This window comes from Mirounga angustirostris, unplaced genomic scaffold (assembly GCF_029215605.1).
Source record: "Mirounga angustirostris isolate CCGP_5_RB_7025 unplaced genomic scaffold, mMirAng1.0.hap1 SCAF_17, whole genome shotgun sequence".
Taxonomy (NCBI): Eukaryota; Metazoa; Chordata; class Mammalia; order Carnivora; family Phocidae; genus Mirounga; species Mirounga angustirostris.
In genome coordinates, this window is record NW_026991725.1 from 24,807,670 (window position 1) to 24,825,138 (window position 17,469).

General features: G+C 40.0%; 1 protein-coding gene and 1 non-coding gene across 22 annotated transcripts in view; one reads left to right on the top strand and one right to left on the bottom strand.

Moving 5' to 3' along the window:
* The window catches only part of CDK12 (cyclin dependent kinase 12), a 77,453-nt gene continuing 59,984 nt past the window's right edge, over positions 1-17,469 (top strand). For 20 of the 21 annotated variants that reach the window (XR_006793239.2, XR_006793241.2, XR_010408572.1 and 17 more), the window contains exons 1-4: positions 1-1,679; positions 6,022-6,906; positions 15,694-15,870; positions 17,212-17,351. Coding sequence is in view for 3 of the 21 variants with exons in the window: in XM_045888988.3 (XP_045744944.1) it covers positions 631-1,679; positions 6,022-6,906; positions 15,694-15,870; positions 17,212-17,351 (2,251 nt within the window). In the remaining 18 variants the exon portion in view is untranslated. The remainder of the gene's footprint in view (positions 1,680-6,021; positions 6,907-15,693; positions 15,871-17,211; positions 17,352-17,469) is intronic. The other variant, XM_045888989.3, reaches the window with a different exon arrangement.
* LOC123854857 (U6 spliceosomal RNA) lies at positions 10,265-10,371 on the bottom strand. The gene has a single exon (XR_006793407.1). It is a non-coding gene; the product is annotated as a U6 spliceosomal RNA (small nuclear RNA).

Consider the following 17,469-nt stretch of genomic DNA (forward strand, 5'->3'; position numbering starts at 1 on the left):
CGCAGGATTCTCGCGGTATTTCCTGGAATTGCCCCCTCCCCCCCTCAAGTACCGTTTCGGTTTAACCTAGTGTGTGACTGAGTCTGTGTGAGGGAGCGAGTGAGTGTGTGAGGTATTGAGGTGAGGCGGAGGCAAGAAGAGGGGCTCCCTCAGGAGCGAGGGACAAAGGGGGCGTGAGGCACCTAGGCCGCGGGACCCCAGCGACAGGAAGCCGCCCCGAGCCGGGCTACCGGGTAGGGGAAGGGCCCGCGCAGTCTTCACAGGGCCCCAGAGCCGGAGTCGGCCCCACAGCCCGGGGCCGTCGGCTTCCTACTTCCTCGACCTCCCCGGCGCCCGGGCCTGAGGATTGGCTCGGCGGGGGGAGGAGGGGAAACAGACTTGAGCAGCTACCCGTTGTCTCGCAACTCCACTGCTGAAGAACTCTCATTTCTTTTCTGGCTCCTTCACCCCCCACCTCATGTAGGAGGGTGCTGAGGAGCCGGGAGGGAGGAGGAGCCTGGGCTACCGTCCCTTCCCTCCCCACCCCCTTCTAGGGGCGCTTTGGTAGGCGTGGGGTTGGGGGGGAGGGTGGGGGTTACTTTTTGGAGTGCTGGGGAACTTTTTCCCCTTTTTGAGGCCAGGCGAAAGGGAATGCCCAATCCAGAGAGACATGGGGGCAAGAAGGACGGGAGTGGAGGAGCTTCTGGAACTTTGCAGCCGTCATCGGGAGGTGGCAGCTCCAACAGCAGAGAGCGTCACCGCTTGGTGTCGAAGCACAAGCGGCATAAATCCAAGCACTCCAAAGACATGGGGTTGGTGACCCCCGAAGCAGCACCTTTGGGTACAATTATCAAACCTTTGGTGGAGTATGATGACATCAGCTCTGATTCAGATACCTTCTCTGACGATATGGCCTTCAAACTAGACAGGAGGGAGAATGATGAACGTCGTGGAACTGATCGGAGTGACCGCCTGCACAAACATCGTCACCACCAGCACAGACGTTCCCGGGACTTACTAAAAACTAAACAAACAGAAAAAGAAAAAAACCAGGAAGTCTCCAGCAAATCGGGATCGATGAAGGACCGGGTATCAGGAAGTTCAAAGCGTTCAAATGAGGAGAATGAGGACTATGGGAAGGCACAGATACCCAAAAGCAGCAGCAACAAGGAATCCAGGTCATCCAAACTCCATAAGGAGAAGACCCGGAAAGAACGTGAGTTGAAGTCTGGGCACAAAGACCGGAGTAAAAGTCATCGGAAAAGGGAAACACCCAAAAGCTACAAAACAATGGACAGCCCCAAACGGAGATCCAGGAGTCCCCATAGGAAATGGTCTGACAGCCCCAAGCAAGATGATAGCCCCTCAGGAGCTTCTTATGGCCAAGATTATGACCTTAGTCCCCCAAGATCTCACACCTCTAGCAATTATGACTCCTACAAGAAGAGTCCTGGAAGTACCTCAAGAAGGCAGTCAATTAGCCCGCCTTACAAGGAGCCTTCGGCCTACCAGTCCAGCACCCGGTCACCCAGTCCCTACAGTAGACGACAAAGATCTGTGAGTCCCTATAGTCGGAGACGTTCTTCCAGCTATGAAAGGAGTGGCTCTTACAGTGGGAGATCACCCAGTCCCTATGGCCGAAGACGGTCCAGCAGCCCTTTCATGAGCAAACGGTCTCTGAGTCGGAGTCCACTCCCCAGGTGAGCTATTTGTCTAACAGCCCTTTCTTACTTAGGCTGGGTCATGAGGAACTGGCAGTTAGTCATGTTCACGTTTGGTTGAAGCCCCCAGTCTTCCTTATTGACTAGAACACTTAGTTATTGGTTAGTTGGACCCAGGTAGGTGAATCTGGTCTTCTCTTAACCCAGAATTTGAGAAGTGGAGAGTTCACATGCCTAAAACTGCTAAAGGTAGGTACTTCCAGGCGTGGAATCTGAAGTTGTAAGCTCCTGCTTATTGAGTACACAGAGTTGATAACTGAGCTTATCCCAGAGCTTATCTAGCAATTTCTGTTGCATTGTCTTAAATCACCTTGGTATTCGTGCTTTAGACCTCACTGGACCTGACTGGCGATGTAAGAAATTATAAATTTTCATTCGTATTATCTTGAAGCTATTTGCCTAGGTCATCTATCATTTGTGCGTGTGCTGTCCACTGAGTCTCCAAAGCTGTAAGTTTATTTCTTAATTCCTGTCTTTAAACTGATGTTTTAGTGGAAATTCAGCTGTTTATTCCTTTTTCCTTTTGTTGATACATAGCTTAGCAGAAGTTGGTTCCAAGGATAATTTGATTTTCTTTACAGCATCACCATTGACCTACCCTGTGATCAAAATTTTTCTCTAAAAAATGGTAATAGTACCTTTACCATATTTTAGCAAGAAAGGCATGTTAGTTTGAAATTTAATCATTAAAATGGATTAGTACTGAAAACTGTTTTTATTTCTAGATGATGAGATGTACCTCCCTCTTTGTGGACTCACTTTGTCCACAAAAGAACATGGGCTTTGGGGTTATACCTGAATGGAATCCTAATCTTGCTTTGTGAACTTCGGCAAATAATTTAATTTTTCCCTGCCCGTGTTTCTTCATATGTAAAATGGAAATAATAACTACCTACTTCTAGAGTAGTTGTGAGGATTAAATTAGCTAGTAAATATGAAGTGTATAGCACAGTTTCTGGTTACCTGGAGCAGGTCAGTAAATTCTGTCTTAGCGAAGAAATATTGTTGGATGCTAGGGGAGAAATTATGCTAATTTGTAAAAATCCATGCATGTCTTTTATATGTCAATATGAGTAATTTTTGCTGACTTAAAGTTATAATTATTCATAAATTAGTTTGAATTAATCAAACTGCAGAGTTCTTACCTGTCAGGGTCTAAAAGTTCCTTAGTCCTCCCCCTCCCCCCAACCACCCCTCCATTTTATCACAATTTTTCAAACACAGAAAAGTTGAAAGAATTATAGTGAGGATCCATATATGTACTACCTAGATTCTACAATTAATATATGCTATATATTTTATCATACCCACCCATCTCTCCATCAGTCCATATTTTGTTTTGATTCATCTCAAAGTTGCAGACATCAGTATACTTCACTGTAAGCATTTTAGCGTGTTGTGTATAGCATTAGCTAGAGTTGACTTTTTTTGAAGGGGTGAGAGTAAAATTTATATATAGTGAAATGGATGTCTTAAGTGTGCTATTTATAAAGTAGCTTAGTTGTTTAAGGAAACATAAGAAATATTCTCAGAATACTTGTTTTCTTGAGGAGTAGTTTCATTAAGGCTGTTTTGAGAATTTTTATTGTCATGAGTTTTGCGAATATGGAAGTGCACTTAAGACTAAAACACTAAAATGACTTTCAGAAAGAACTTGCTTTGCAGTGATTCCTTTTGGATTCATATCTCACGTTCTCTCTTTCTCTACTCAGTTAATTGGACCTAGTGCAGTAATGGTAAAAAATAAATCAGGAACGAATTGGAGACACAATATGATAGCATAGGACACAATATATAAACCCTATATATAAACATAATATAATTTTAGAGTCACATGCATATTTTTAGTTGGGTTTTAGAGAGCGTTATATGTTTGTATATGTGCACTACAGATTTTTTCCTCATTCATTGGAATTCCAGACAGTAAGTACAAAAATTTCTTAGAGTAGAGCATACAGATCCCTTCTGTGATATCTCTGTTTTTTCCTTGGGAGACAGTAAAAATTAAATAAGCAACATCATTTTAAAAGACTGAAAATACCTTGCCAGAAATGCAATGTCTTTGCATCCTCCAAATTAGTAGTGGTTAATAGTAGCAATTTCATTTCAGATGGATAGAACCTAACTCACATCAGGGGGAAAATACATTTGTTTTTGAGAAGTTTTTACTGTTGCCTGCATTTACCTATTGGTTGTCTCCTCTTGCCACCCCCCTTCCTTGTCGCTTTTTTTCTTGAAGAGTGGATCTTGACCTCAAATATAGCATTTGTATCACTAAAAATGCCATAAGTATATGGCCATCAGAATGTTCTATTAACAGTAGGCTTCTGTTCAAAAATTGAAGGGTTTGTAGCAGAGTTCCTTAGGAAGATTTAGTAATGCTGAATGATTAAAGAAACTAGTTTTTAGAGCATGTGGTTCTGACGTTACTTAGTGTTTGGGACTTTAGAAGTTTATCGTGGGATAATAGAGATGGTAGTTTTATCCCAACTCCAATTCAGTGAGAGAAAACCTCTGGTTTCATCCAGTTATTTACAAAAGAAGTATTAGTTTTCTGAAGAATAAGTGGATGTTTCGTAAAGCCACTTAACCACTTTTCAGTATTCTATATCCTCATGTTCATATATATGTTGTTATTGCTGTTTTGAGTACTTCTATTCCAATAATGACTTGCATTTTAACTAAAACTTCCAAAAAGCAGTGTAGGTATAAGAAAACCATGGCTAATATCATGTGAGTTATTTCGCCTACACATATGTACTATTTGTTTTGAAACATTTTGAATTATGTCAGTACTACTAATGACCAAAGGTAAGGGAGATATTGAAGATCTGGAATGGGAACAATTTATTTTAGACTACTGGGCAAATGATGTTTTGTTCAGTCACGTTTTTAGTGCTATTTTTTCTCCCCTCACATTGAGGCCTGAGCACATTAGGCTTTATGAAAAGGCAAAAAGAGGGGCACCTAGGTGGCTCAGATGGTTAAGCGTCTGCCTTCAGCTCAGGTCGTGAACCCAAGGTCCTGGGATCCAGCCCCACAGCGGGCTCCCAGCTCAGCAGGAAGTCTGCTGCTCCCTCTGCCTCTGCCACTCTTCCCTGCTCATGCTCTCTCATTCTCTGTCTCTCTCTCAAATGAATAAATAAAATCTTTAAAAAAAAAAGAAAAGACAAAAAGAATTAATGGGGGTTGGGTTTCAATTAAGAATAATCTGGGGGCGCCTGGGTGGCTCAGATGGTTAAGCATCTGCCTTCCGCTCAGGTCATGATCCCAGGGTCCTGGGATCGAGCCCCACATCAGGCTCCTGGCTCAGCGGGGAGCCTGCTTCTCCCTCTCCCTCTGCCTCTCCCCCTGCTCATGCTCTAGCTCTGTGTCTCAAATGAATAAATAAAAAATCTTAAAAAAAAAAAAAGAAGAAGAATCTGCCTCATGGATTTCCAAATTCTTAATAATGAAGAAAATAAATTGAACATGCAACAGTACCTTGCTTTATGAGTTCCTAAAAAGTTGATTGGAAATCATTTTATATATGAAAATACCAGAAGTCATTATAGTTTTGAGAACTTCTGATAAATTATTTGGTAAGACAACTTTTTCAGTTTATTTATTTTGCAAATCCTAATAACTCTTGTATCTTAGGGGTTGTTTATTATAGGCACAACTTAATTATCGACTGAGGATTCAGGGAACAAAATCTTCCTGGGATCTGTCAAATAGTTCTCTAGTTGAAACAATTAGGTTTTGGTGAAGCATGCTAGTTACTTTTAACTTCCTGATTGGTATAACCCACCTTTAATATAAAGTATGACTTTTTTTTTTATCATGTTTTCACTTCATCAGAGATTTAAACCAAAATTCCAAAAAAGTAATCATTGTGAATATGGGTGCTCTCCAACATGGGAAAAAAATACCCATCTTCTTGAGTTGGATAAGTAATGGATAATTTTAGTGTTATATGAATGAAATGTGTTGTCCTACAGCATTTAGTTCCTTGTAATCTATTTTTTAAGTAAACTTTATTTTTTAGACCAGTTTTAGATTCACACACACAATTGTGATGATAGTACAAAGAACTATTTGTCCTTGCATCCAGTTTCCCCTGTTATTAACATTTTACACTGGTCTGGTACATTTGTTACAGTTAATTAACCAATACTGATATGTTGTTATTATTATTATTGTTTGATGGTACCTAATTCATTTTTAAGATTGCTAAATTACTCAAAGTAGCTTAAGTTACAGTGCTCCATAGCTTAACTCATGTATTTTCCTATATATTGCTGTCAGCTATCCATTTTAAACTGCCTTTTTCTTTTTCCAGTAGGAAATCCATGAAGTCTAGAAGTAGAAGTCCCGCATATTCAAGACACTCATCTTCTCATAGTAAAAAGAAGAGATCCGGGTCACGCAGTCGACATTCCAGCATCTCACCTGTCAGGCTTCCATTGAACTCCAGCTTGGGAGCTGAACTCAGCAGGAAAAAGAAGGAAAGAGCAGCTGCTGCTGCTGCAGCAAAAATGGATGGAAAGGAATCCAAGGGTTCACCTATATTTTTGCCTAGGAAAGAGAACAGTTTAGTAGAGGCTAAGGATTCAGGCTTGGAGTCTAAAAAGTTAACCAGAGGTGTAAAATTGGAAAAATCTGCCCCAGATACTGAACTGGTGAATGTACCACATCTAAATACAGAAGTCAAAAATTCTTTAGATACAGGGAAAGTAAAGTTGGATGAGAACTCTGAGAAGCATCCTATTAAAGATTTGAAAGCACAGGGATCAAGAGACTCTAAACCCATAGCATTGAAAGAGGAGATTGTTACTCCAAAAGAGGCAGAGACATCAGAAAAGGAGACCCCTCCACCTGTCCCCACAGTTACTTCTCCTCCACCTCCTTTACCAACTACTACCCCTCCACCTCAAACACCCCCTTTGCCACCTTTGCCTCCACTACCAGCTGTTCCACAGCAACCTCCTCTGCCTCCTCCCCAACCAGCATTTAGTCAGGTTCTTGCTTCTAGTACTTCAACTTTGCCCCCTTCTACTCACCCAAGGACATCTACTTTGTCCTCTCAGGCAAATTCTCAGCCCCTTGCACAGGTTTCTGTGAAGACTCAAGTATCTGTAACAGCTGCTATTCCACACCTAAAAACTTCAACGTTGCCTCCTCTGCCCCTCCCACCCTTACTACCAGGAGACGATGAGATGGATAGGTAAGTCCTGTAGTTAACTGGGAAAACTTTACCCTCTTGATGTACATGTAATGCATTTTCTCTTCTCATACTGTCAAAACTGCTCTAATACATGGCTGTTTAAAATGCTTTTATGAGTAGGAAATGCTTTTGGTATTTGGTTTTCAGTGGACAAGTTCTGATTTATAACATTATTACTTAGGAGAAAATTACAAATTGAGGCCTAGTAACCCTTTTTGTTCATAAGTTTATTTGATAAAGCTAACTTTTGGTTCAAGTTTTTAAAAATCAATGGTGCTTTTCTCCCTAAAGTTTTATGTTGAAAAATTCTTTTTTTCCTTTTTCTTTTTAGACTTTTTCTTTTTTTAAGATTTTATTTATTTGAGAGAGAGAAAGCACAAATAGCAGAGGGGCAGAGCGAGAGGGAAAAGCAGACTCTCTGCTGAGCAGGGAGTTCACTGTGGGCCTGAATCCCAGGACCCTAGGATCATGGTCTGAGCCAAAGGCAGCCACTTAACTGACCAAGCCAGCCAGGCGCCCCAAGATTTTTTTTTATTTTTAAGTAATCCCTACATCCAGTGTGCGGCTCAAACCCATGACCCTGAGATCAAGAGTTGTATGCTCCACTAACTGAGTCAGCCAGGCACCCCATGTTGAAAATTTTAATAGCCATAGAAAAATGAAAGAATAATATAATTAACTTCTTTATACTCTTCACCAAGATTTACCAGTTAACTTTTTGCCACGTTTGCTTTTACTTTATATATCATGACACTTTACTTCTGAATACTTTATTTATTTATTTTTTTTTTAAGGATTTTATTTATTTGGCAGAGAGAGAGACAGCGAGAGCAGGAACACAAGCAGTGGGAGAGGGAGAGGGAGAAGCAGGCTTCCTGGCTAGCAGGGAGCCCAATGTGGGGCTCGATCCCAGGACCCTGGGATCATGACCTGAGCTGAAGGCAGATGCTTAACGACTGAGCCACCCAGGCACCCCACTTCTGAATACTTTAGCATGTCTCTTCTTTTTTTTTTTTTTTTTAAAGATTTTATTTATTTATTTGAGAGAGAGAGAATGAGAGACAGAGAGTATGAGAGGGAGGAGGGTCAGAGGGAGAAGCAGACTCCCTGCCGAGCAGGGAGCCCGATGCGGGACTCGATCCCGGGACTCCAGGATCATGACCTGAGCCGAAGGCAGTTGCTTAACCAACTGAGCCACCCAGACATCCTAGCATGTCTCTTCTAACACTAAGAACATTTTCCTAAAGAATCACAATGTCTTAATCACCCAAAAAACTTCTTATTGATTTTTTTTTTTTTAAAGATTTTATTTATTTGAGAGAGAGAGCACATGAGAGGGGAGGGTCAGAGGGAGAAGCAGACTCCCTGCCGAGCAGGGAGCCCGATGCAGGACTTGATCCAGGGACTCCAGGATCATGACCTGAGCTGAAGGCAGTCACTTAACCAGCTAAGCCACCCAGGCGCCCCTTACTGATTTAATAATATAATATCAATAACAACAATATCAAATATCCTTAGTGGTCCCCCAAAATGTCTTTTATAGCTGGGGTTTTTTTTTTTCCTCCTAATCCAGGAAAAGAATAAACTAGGTTTATCTTGAAAGACACTGCTTTTAAAAAAAAAAAAAGTTACCCTATAAGAAGCAGAAGAGGGACGCCTGGGTGGCTCAGTCGGTTAAGCGTCTGCCTTCGGCTCAGGTCATGATCCCAGGGTCCTGGGATCGAGTCCCGCATCGGGCTCCCTGCTCCATGGGGAGCCTGCTTCTCCCTCTGCCTCTGTCTCGCTCTCTGTCTCTCATGAATAAATAAATAAAATCTTTAAAAAAAAAAAAAAAAAAAGCAGAAGAACAGCATGTAGAATCTTTACTAATTAGAATATAAATTCACAATGGGATGATGGGAAGAGCTTTAATTTTGATGAGTCCTCTTAATATTGAGAAGTGAAATGATTATGAAACATGAATCTGATTTCATGGAAGGCATTAGGAAATACATTCTATATCTTGGCAGGACTAGCTAGGCAAAATACCATCAAACAAATTGATTTAGTGGTGATATAGGCCATGGTAGTCTGTGTTACTGGTTTTTTCTAAGGAGATTCTACCCTCTTGTTCTCTAGGATATGAGTTTAATTTATTGCAATAAACTTTCATTGTAAACATAAAAGTAAGTACTACTGATCTTAAATCCCAGACCAATTCCCAAGCCTTCATTATTTTCCAAGTGACATCAGTAATTTGAATGATGATACATTTCAGCTCTTTACATTTATATTTTTCCAGACTATGCTCTGAGCCTTTTAAGAAGGTACAAATGCAATTAAAAAATTTTCTTAAAGAATAAGTCCATTACTATTCATAGTAGTAAATCTTATTTTAAAGAAAAATTCCACTGCTCTTTCTAATATCAATAATTATTTGTCAATTCTGTCATATCCTGAGAATTGCAAAGGAGAAGGATAAAACCTGAAGTTTATGTAAAAAAATCTGTTTAGGTACACAGTATACTTCTCATAGATACAAGCTACGTGTTTCTATGGTTTTTGTTGGAAAAGGAAATACCAATTGAGCATTATCCAGTGGGACTCTCGGCCATGATCTATCTACAGGAACCTTGTTTAAATATTAGTTTACATAGTGGCTAGAACGTTGTCAGTGTGGCTGAGAATCTTCATTTTGAAATGTTTACTTGGCTAACCAAATAATTATTGAACTGACCTACCATGTGTCAATGTAGAGTGCAGATTTCCAGAGGTGGAATAATTTTGATAGGCACATAGGGATTTCTCTTTTAGATTGGGATGAAAGGTAAAGTAAGACCATTCAGTGCTTATTTGAGTATGTGTGGCTATCTTTAAGAATGTGTATGAGAAAATGAAGCGAACAGAAGTATTTTTTTATTTATCAGTTCTGATTGTGAAAGTATAACTGTTTCATAGTCCAATGGAATTTATTTTAATAGTGTGATAATTATGTAAAAACCCATACACAAAACAAAACATCTGTTTTCTATGGATATATATATCCATATATATCCATATGAATTCACACCAAAAAATCCAAAAGGATATATATTTTTTATAGGTTTTTTTAAAGATTTATTTATTTGAGAGAGCGAGAATGAGAGAGAGGGCACATGATGGGGGGAGGGTCAGAGGGAGAAGCAGACTCCCTGCTGAGCAGGGAGCCTGATGTGGGACTCGATCCAGGACTCTGGGATCATGACCTGAGCCGAAGGCAGTCACTTAACCAACTGAGCCACCCAGGCACCCCGAAAAAGATATATATTAAGCTGGTAATAATGGTTATCTCTGTGGATGGGACTTAGGATGAGGATCAAAGGTAAAGGACCTTATCTGCAAAATTTTGGAATGCTTCACAAATCTGCTTGTCATCCTCACACAGGAGCCATGCTAATCATCTCTGTCTTGTTCCGATTTTAGTATATGTGCTGCTGAAGTGAGCACCAATGTAATTATTTTTAAATGTATGATTATTATTAGTTTTCCACATAAATATAAATAAATTATTAAAGGCAGAAAAATGGAAATGAAGATATCTTCCACAATTTTATTTTTTCACAATTTTTTTTTTTTAAGATTTTATTTATTTATTTGACAGAGAGAGAGACATAGCGAGAGGGGGAACACAAGCAGAGGGAGTGGGAAAGGGAGAAGCAGGCTTCCTGCAGAGCAGGGAGCCCGACGCGGGGCTCGATCCCTGGATCCTGGGATCATGACTGAGCTGAAGGCAGACACTTAATGACTGAGCCAGCTAGGCACCCCATTTCACTATGTATTTTAAATTCACGATGGTTTTTGTTTTCGTCTTTAATTTTTTTTTTTTTTTGGTGCCACGCTATCCATGTATCATACCAGCTGCACCTGTTTTTCACATGAAAAATAATTTTTATGTAAGAAAATTTTTCAGGAAGAAATCTGAAAGTTGCATATGGAATTCATTTATATTCTTGATCTTCTCATGTGAGATTGCAGCAGCTTAATTGTTGAGAATGTGATTTATACATCTTCCTGTTGCCTACAGTGCTTTAAACATAGAACACAGAATGTGATCAATAAATATTGCTTATTTGAATGAATAAGACTACTGAAGGAGACAGGATCAGGACTTGTGTGAAATGACACTTGGAATGTAGTTAATTCTGTTGGCACATGGATGATGTAAAGCTTGTATCAGATGATTTGTCTTCTTTTAAAGTCCCTTTGGGAATAGAATGAAACTTCTTTCAAAGGTATATATAGAGCCAGGAGTGTATTAATCCAGGTATCAAATGCAGGAGTGAATTTAACTAATAGTATTGCAAAAGCCTAATTCATGGTCTGCAATTCTTTGTTTCAAGAAATGAAGGCTGCTGGGGCGCCTGGGTGGCTCAGTCGTTAAGCGTCTGCCTTCAGCTCAGGTCATGATCCCAGGGTCCTGGGATCGAGCCCCACGTCGGGCTCCCTGCTCCGCAGGAAGCCTGCTTTTCCCTCTCCCACTCCCCCTGCTTGTGTTCCCTCTCTCTGTGTGTCTCTCTCTGTCAAATAAATAAAATCTTTAAAAAAAAAAAAAAAGAAATGAAGGCTGCTAAACTATCCATTCTTCATGATGTAGTACATTCTTCAGGAACATAGCTATTCATGGGGATCACCTGCTTTTTTTTTTTAAGATGTTATTTATTTATTTGAGAGAGCAAGAGTGGGAGGAGAGGCAGAGGTAGAGGGACAGGTGGACTCCCCACTGAGCAAGGCTCCACCCCAGGACCCCTGAGATTATGACCTGAGCCAAAGTCAGACGCTTAACCCACTGAGCCACCCAGATGCCCTGGGGATCACCTGCTCTTAAGGAGAACATCTGTATGGGGCGCCTGGGTGGCTCAGTCATTAGGCGTCTGCCTTCGGCTCGGGTTGTGGTCCCGGGGTCCTGGAATCGAGCCCCACATCGGGCTCCCGCAGGGCTCCCGGGCTCCACAGGAATCCTGCTTCTCCCTCCCCCACTCCCCTGTTAGTGTTCCCTCTCTCGCTGTGTCTCTCTCTGTCAAATAAATAAAATTTAAAAAAGAAGATCATCTGTATACTCTTTTTTAAAATTTCAGTTAACCGGGGTGCCTGGCTGGCTCAGTCAGTAAAGATGCAGCTCTCAACTCTCAGGGTCGTGAGTTCAAGGCCCACGTTGGACATGGAGCCTACTTCAAATAAATAAAATTTCAGTTAACCACATAGGGTTTTTAAAATCTTTGTTTCCAGGGCACATGGCTGGCTCAGTTGGTAGAACATGCAACTCTTGATCTCAGGGTTTTGAGTTCAAGCCCCACTATGGGTGTAGAGCTTACTTAATAATAATAATAAAATAGAGATGCCTGGGAGGCTCAGTCATTAAGCGTCTGCCTTCAGCTCAGGTCATGATCCCAGGGTCCTGAGATCGAGCCCCACATCGGACTCCCTGCTCCACCAGAGGCCTGCTTCTCTCTCTCCCACTGCCCCTGCTTGTGCTCCCTCTCTCGCTGTCTCTCTCTGTCAAATAGATAAAATCTTTCAAAAAAAAATAATAATAATAAAATCTTCATTTCCGATCAGTTTTTTTGGTGACCTGGTTCATTTGGATTTTATCAGACTTCAGTAGAGTCTGTATTATTCTTTTTTTTTTTTTTAAGATTTTATTTATTTTTTAGAGAGCGAGCGAGAAACAGCATGAGAGGGGAGAGGGTCAGAGGGAGAAGCAGGCTCCCCACTGAGCGGGGAGCCCGATGTGGGACTCGATCCCAGGACCCTGGGATCATGACCTGAGCCGAAGGCAGACGCTTAACCATCTGAGCCACCCAGGCACCCGAGTCTGTATTATTCTTAAAGGCTTTATCTTTAAAGTACTGAGCTCTTACAGAAAAGAAAGGATCTTTGTGAGCATTCAAATTTGATTTAGAATTTTTTTTTTTTTTAAAGATTTTATTTATTTGACAGAGAGAGACACAGCGAGAGAGGGAACACAAGCAGGGGGAGTGGGAGAGGGAGAAACAGGCCTCCCACTGAGCAGAGAGCCCGATGCGGGGCTCGATCCCAGGACCCCGGGACCATGACCTGAGCCGAAGGCAGACGCTTAACGACTAAGCCACCCAGGCGCCCCAAATTTGATTTAGAATTTTGCTAATGGAATGCTTAGTTCTCATTTCTAATGTATTCAGCTCAAATTTTTATTAGAAGTTTGTAAAAGTAAATCACTTTTTAAACAACCTGCTTTAAAAAGGGGAAAGGGATAAATGATCATATTTAAAGTAGTTGATGCTGTTAAATTGTGAGAAATATTAGGAAATCTTTTTAAATAATTGATATGTAAATTTATATTCTTTATTAACAATAAAGACTTCTTATCAGTGGTATTGATACTGTATAGATTAAATCCCATCATCATAAATTCCAAGAGACTATGCAGATTTTAAAATTTGAGCAGTCATGGAGCTTGGCAACTTTTTTTGTAAGAAAATTATTATACATGAGCATTTATGCAACTACTCACCATATGTGAACCCAACTACAGGCATAAATGGGGAACCAGGAAATACTGATATTGGCAAGATCAGCCCTTCTTGGTACTGAATCTTCATAATAATGACTTAGATGTTCAATATCTGCTCTCCAGTGTTAGACCCTCTGTATCATGTCCTCTGCACTGTATAGAGGAATAGATTAGTTACTGAGTGCTGTATACTGAAGGCTAAAGACCATAATGTTAAGCGTTGCAATTTTATGAGTCATCATTATTCCATGATTTTTGGTACATTGGAATTTGTTGAAATAGGATTTGACCTGTATTCAACTTGTATGCCCTGAACTGGTAGTACATAGCAAACATTCATGCTTTATGAAATAAACATGCTAAACATGTAATTTTTCAGAAGCAATGTACATTTTCATAGTAGCGAACTGAACATGAACCTATAAAGCCAACTGTGGAGAAAACAAGACCTAAATATAAAACATAGACTGAACTTACATGAAGTGATGGTGAGAAAATTCAGATACTTCCAGTGAAGCATAACCAAGAAGTAATCTATTTCTGAATCATGAAGAATTAAAATTTATAAAGAGTATTATGACATTAGTAGTTGAAAAATTGGGAATTTTCATTCCCTGAAAGTCTTAAAAATTGGGGAAATTTATTTTTTTAAAGATTTTATCTCTTGGGGTGCCTGGGTGGCTTAGTCATTAAGCGTCTGCCTTCGGCTCAGGTCATGGTCCCAGGGTCCTGGGATCGAGCCCCACATCGGGCTCCCTGCTCCGCGGGAGGCCTGCTTCTCCCTCTCTCACTCCCCCTGCTTGTGTTCCCTCTCTCGCTGTGTCTCTCTCTGTGAAATAAATAAAATCTTAAAAAAAAAAAAAAAGATTTTATTTATTTATTTGACAGAGAGACAGCCCCCGATGTGGGGCTCGATCCCAGGAGTCTGGGATCATGACCTGAGCCAAAGGCAGATGCTTAACGACTGAGCCACCCAGGCGCCCAAAAATTGGGGAAATTTAAAATCTGTATTGTGTCCTGCCTGAAGAGTTTTCTGGTAAAGGGCTTTGTTCCCAGGGTAGAAAAATCTTAGTTCTAATTATAATAATGTTGTGTATGCATGTCTATCAGTTATTGAACAGAAAGTTTCAGATGATCATTTTGCCTTTCATTGACCACCCTAGTTCTGGTTGATACACATTTCCTGCCTGATTTACAAGAGATTAAAATGATAAAAATTGGTAGAAAGTTATACTTTTGCGATTGTGTTTTTATATGCAATCTTTAAAAAGATAGATTGCAAAGGATAGATCTTTATGGTTCTATGGAAATATTCGTGAGAGAATCCATGTTTTTGTAACCACTTATTAAAAAAAGTGGAGGAAGCTCCTTCTGTGGTTAGGAGGATTCTCAGCTTGTTTTCAGGCTTCTGATACTGTGATAGAATAGAAAAGACTTATTATCTAGCATTGTTTTATTTGTAGGCATGAATTAGTATGTTCTCTTTTTTGAGGACATGCATAGCACAAAATCCTTTCTTATAAATAAATTGAGATGGTTAAAAAATTGGAACTGTACACTGACTTTCCTAATCTATTCCAGAAAAGACATCCTTTCTCCCTGCCCCCTCTTCCCCCCACCATTTTGTTGATTATCATGAGAGGCCTGCTACCAGTTGCTTTAATGATTCTGAAATAGTTTACTGGACTCTCTTCTTAGATTTTTAGTTTGAGAATTATTTATCCATTTGGCCTTTTGCTTCCAAACCAACAGAATAGCTCAGTATATTCACTAATTTTGATGTCCAATTTAACTTTTTTTTTTTTTTTTTTTTTTTACAAAACTCAAATACTATTTCCTTTTCCAAGTTCTGTCTACATCTTCTATAACATAGTAGCATTACATTGTTGAACTTTCATTCCTTAATGCTGGTCAAAATATATAGAATAGATTTGGTGACTCCATGAGTTGCAGTGGTACTTTGGGAATTTAAGGTGATTACTTCCTGTATTTTATTTCATCTCAGTAAAATTACAGTAGAATCTTAGGAAAAATGTTAAAAAGTTTGTTATCTACAAGTAATATCACAAATTTTTTCTTTTATATACTATGGATTTCTTTTTGTGAAATCCCAAGTATCTTTGTGATAAACTTCAGTTCCTTATATTATAGGGTTTTATCTCTTAAAAGAAAAATTTTTATAATCTTTTGATAGCCAGACATTATAAGCTTTGAAAAGTTTTATTTTCATATTTTTTTAAGTAATTATGATCTTTTTCTTCTCTTCCTCTATTATTTAGTCCAAAAGAAACTCCACCTTCAAAACCTGTAAAGAAAGAGAAGGAACAAAGGCCACGTCACTTACTCACGGACCTCCCTCTCCCTCCAGAACTTCCTGGTGGGGATCCATCTCCCCCAGACTCTCCAGAACCAAAGGCAGTTACACCACCTCAGCAACCATATAAAAAGAGACCAAAGTGAGTTTTTAGAGGGATATTTTATTTTATTTTATTTAAGAGAGAATGAGCGGGGGAACGGGGGCAGAGGGGGAAGGAGAGGGAGAAGAGAACCTCCAACAGACTCTGCACTGAGTGTGGGGCCCGACCTGGGCCTCCATCCTACGACTCCTGAGATCATGACCTGAGCTGAAACCAAGTCTGACCCTTAACCAACTGAGCCAGCCAGGTGCCCCTGGAGGGACAGCTTCCTTCCTTACTTTTGGGCCTAAATCTCACACTTTCTTCCACAACCTACACTGGTAGGATTATATAAAATCGGGCCTAATGTGTATCTTTTATATTAATGGATAAAGGCTTTTCTGGGAGACCTGTTCATCTGCACCCTCAGATACCTACTGTTTTTAGAAAAGCAATGATTTCCCAAATTCAGATATACCATGAACATTGATCCCATTGTATCTTTTGAGTTTGATACTTAGAATATTAAAAAAGAAAAAAAGCTCTTTCATTCAGGGTGTATCAACCATGTACACATAAATGAAAAATTAATAGATGTGGGATGTTTTTTCTTAAACCACATAAATTGCCATGCGATAAATGTAGTAGAATCTGGGTTTGATCTACCGTTAGCAGTAGATTGTTAGCATTTCTCTCTCTTTTTTTTTAAACTAGGCTCCACGCCCACCGTGGGGCTTAAACTCACGACCCTGAGATTAAGAGTTGCGTCCTCTACCAACTGGGCCAGCCAGGCACCCGAACATTCCTCTCTTAATAAGAAAAATAGTTACCATTTATTGAGTACATCGTATTGCCAATGTTTTATATTTTATTTTAATAGTAGCGCTATGATGTAGGGCTTCTTTTCCGATTCAGTAGGTGAGGAAGCCAGTACTAAAGAGAGATTAGAAAGTAAGCAGCAGGGCGCCTGGGTGGCTCAGTTGTTAAGCGTCTGCCTACGGCTTGGGTCATGATCCCAGGGTCGTGGGATCGAGCCTCATATCGGGCTCCCTGCTCTGCCGGAAGCTTGCTTCTCCCTCTCCCACTCCCCCTGCTTGTGTTCCCTCTCTCTCTGTCAAATAAATAAATAAAAATCTTAAAAAAAAAAAAAAAAGTAAGCAGCAAATCTATTATTTGATCTTATGCCTTCCTGAAGCAAAAAAATCTATCTTAGCCACTGTGAGAGACCATTTATTTCGCATCATTTGATTCCTGCCTTTTTAATAAAGAAATTCATAGAAGATTCATGGGCCAGAGAATCATCATAAAAGAATTCTGTTTTCTTCTTTGAATAGGCTTAAGTTTTTAAAATAACTTTTTTTGGTTTGTTTTGTGGGGGCTCTTTTGTTTTGCCTTTTTTAGAATTTGTTGTCCTCGTTATGGAGAAAGAAGACAAACAGAAAGTGACTGGGGAAAACGCTGTGTAGACAAGTTTGACATTATTGGCATTATTGGAGAGGGAACCTATGGCCAAGTATATAAAGCCAAGGACAAAGACACAGGTAAATATTGCCACAAAATTCTAGATGTCAGAAGTTTAAAAATTTAGCAGTACTAATGCTAAAGTAGACTTAGCAGAAGTAAATTTCGAGTTTTAATTTGGTTTCCAAAAGTTACTGA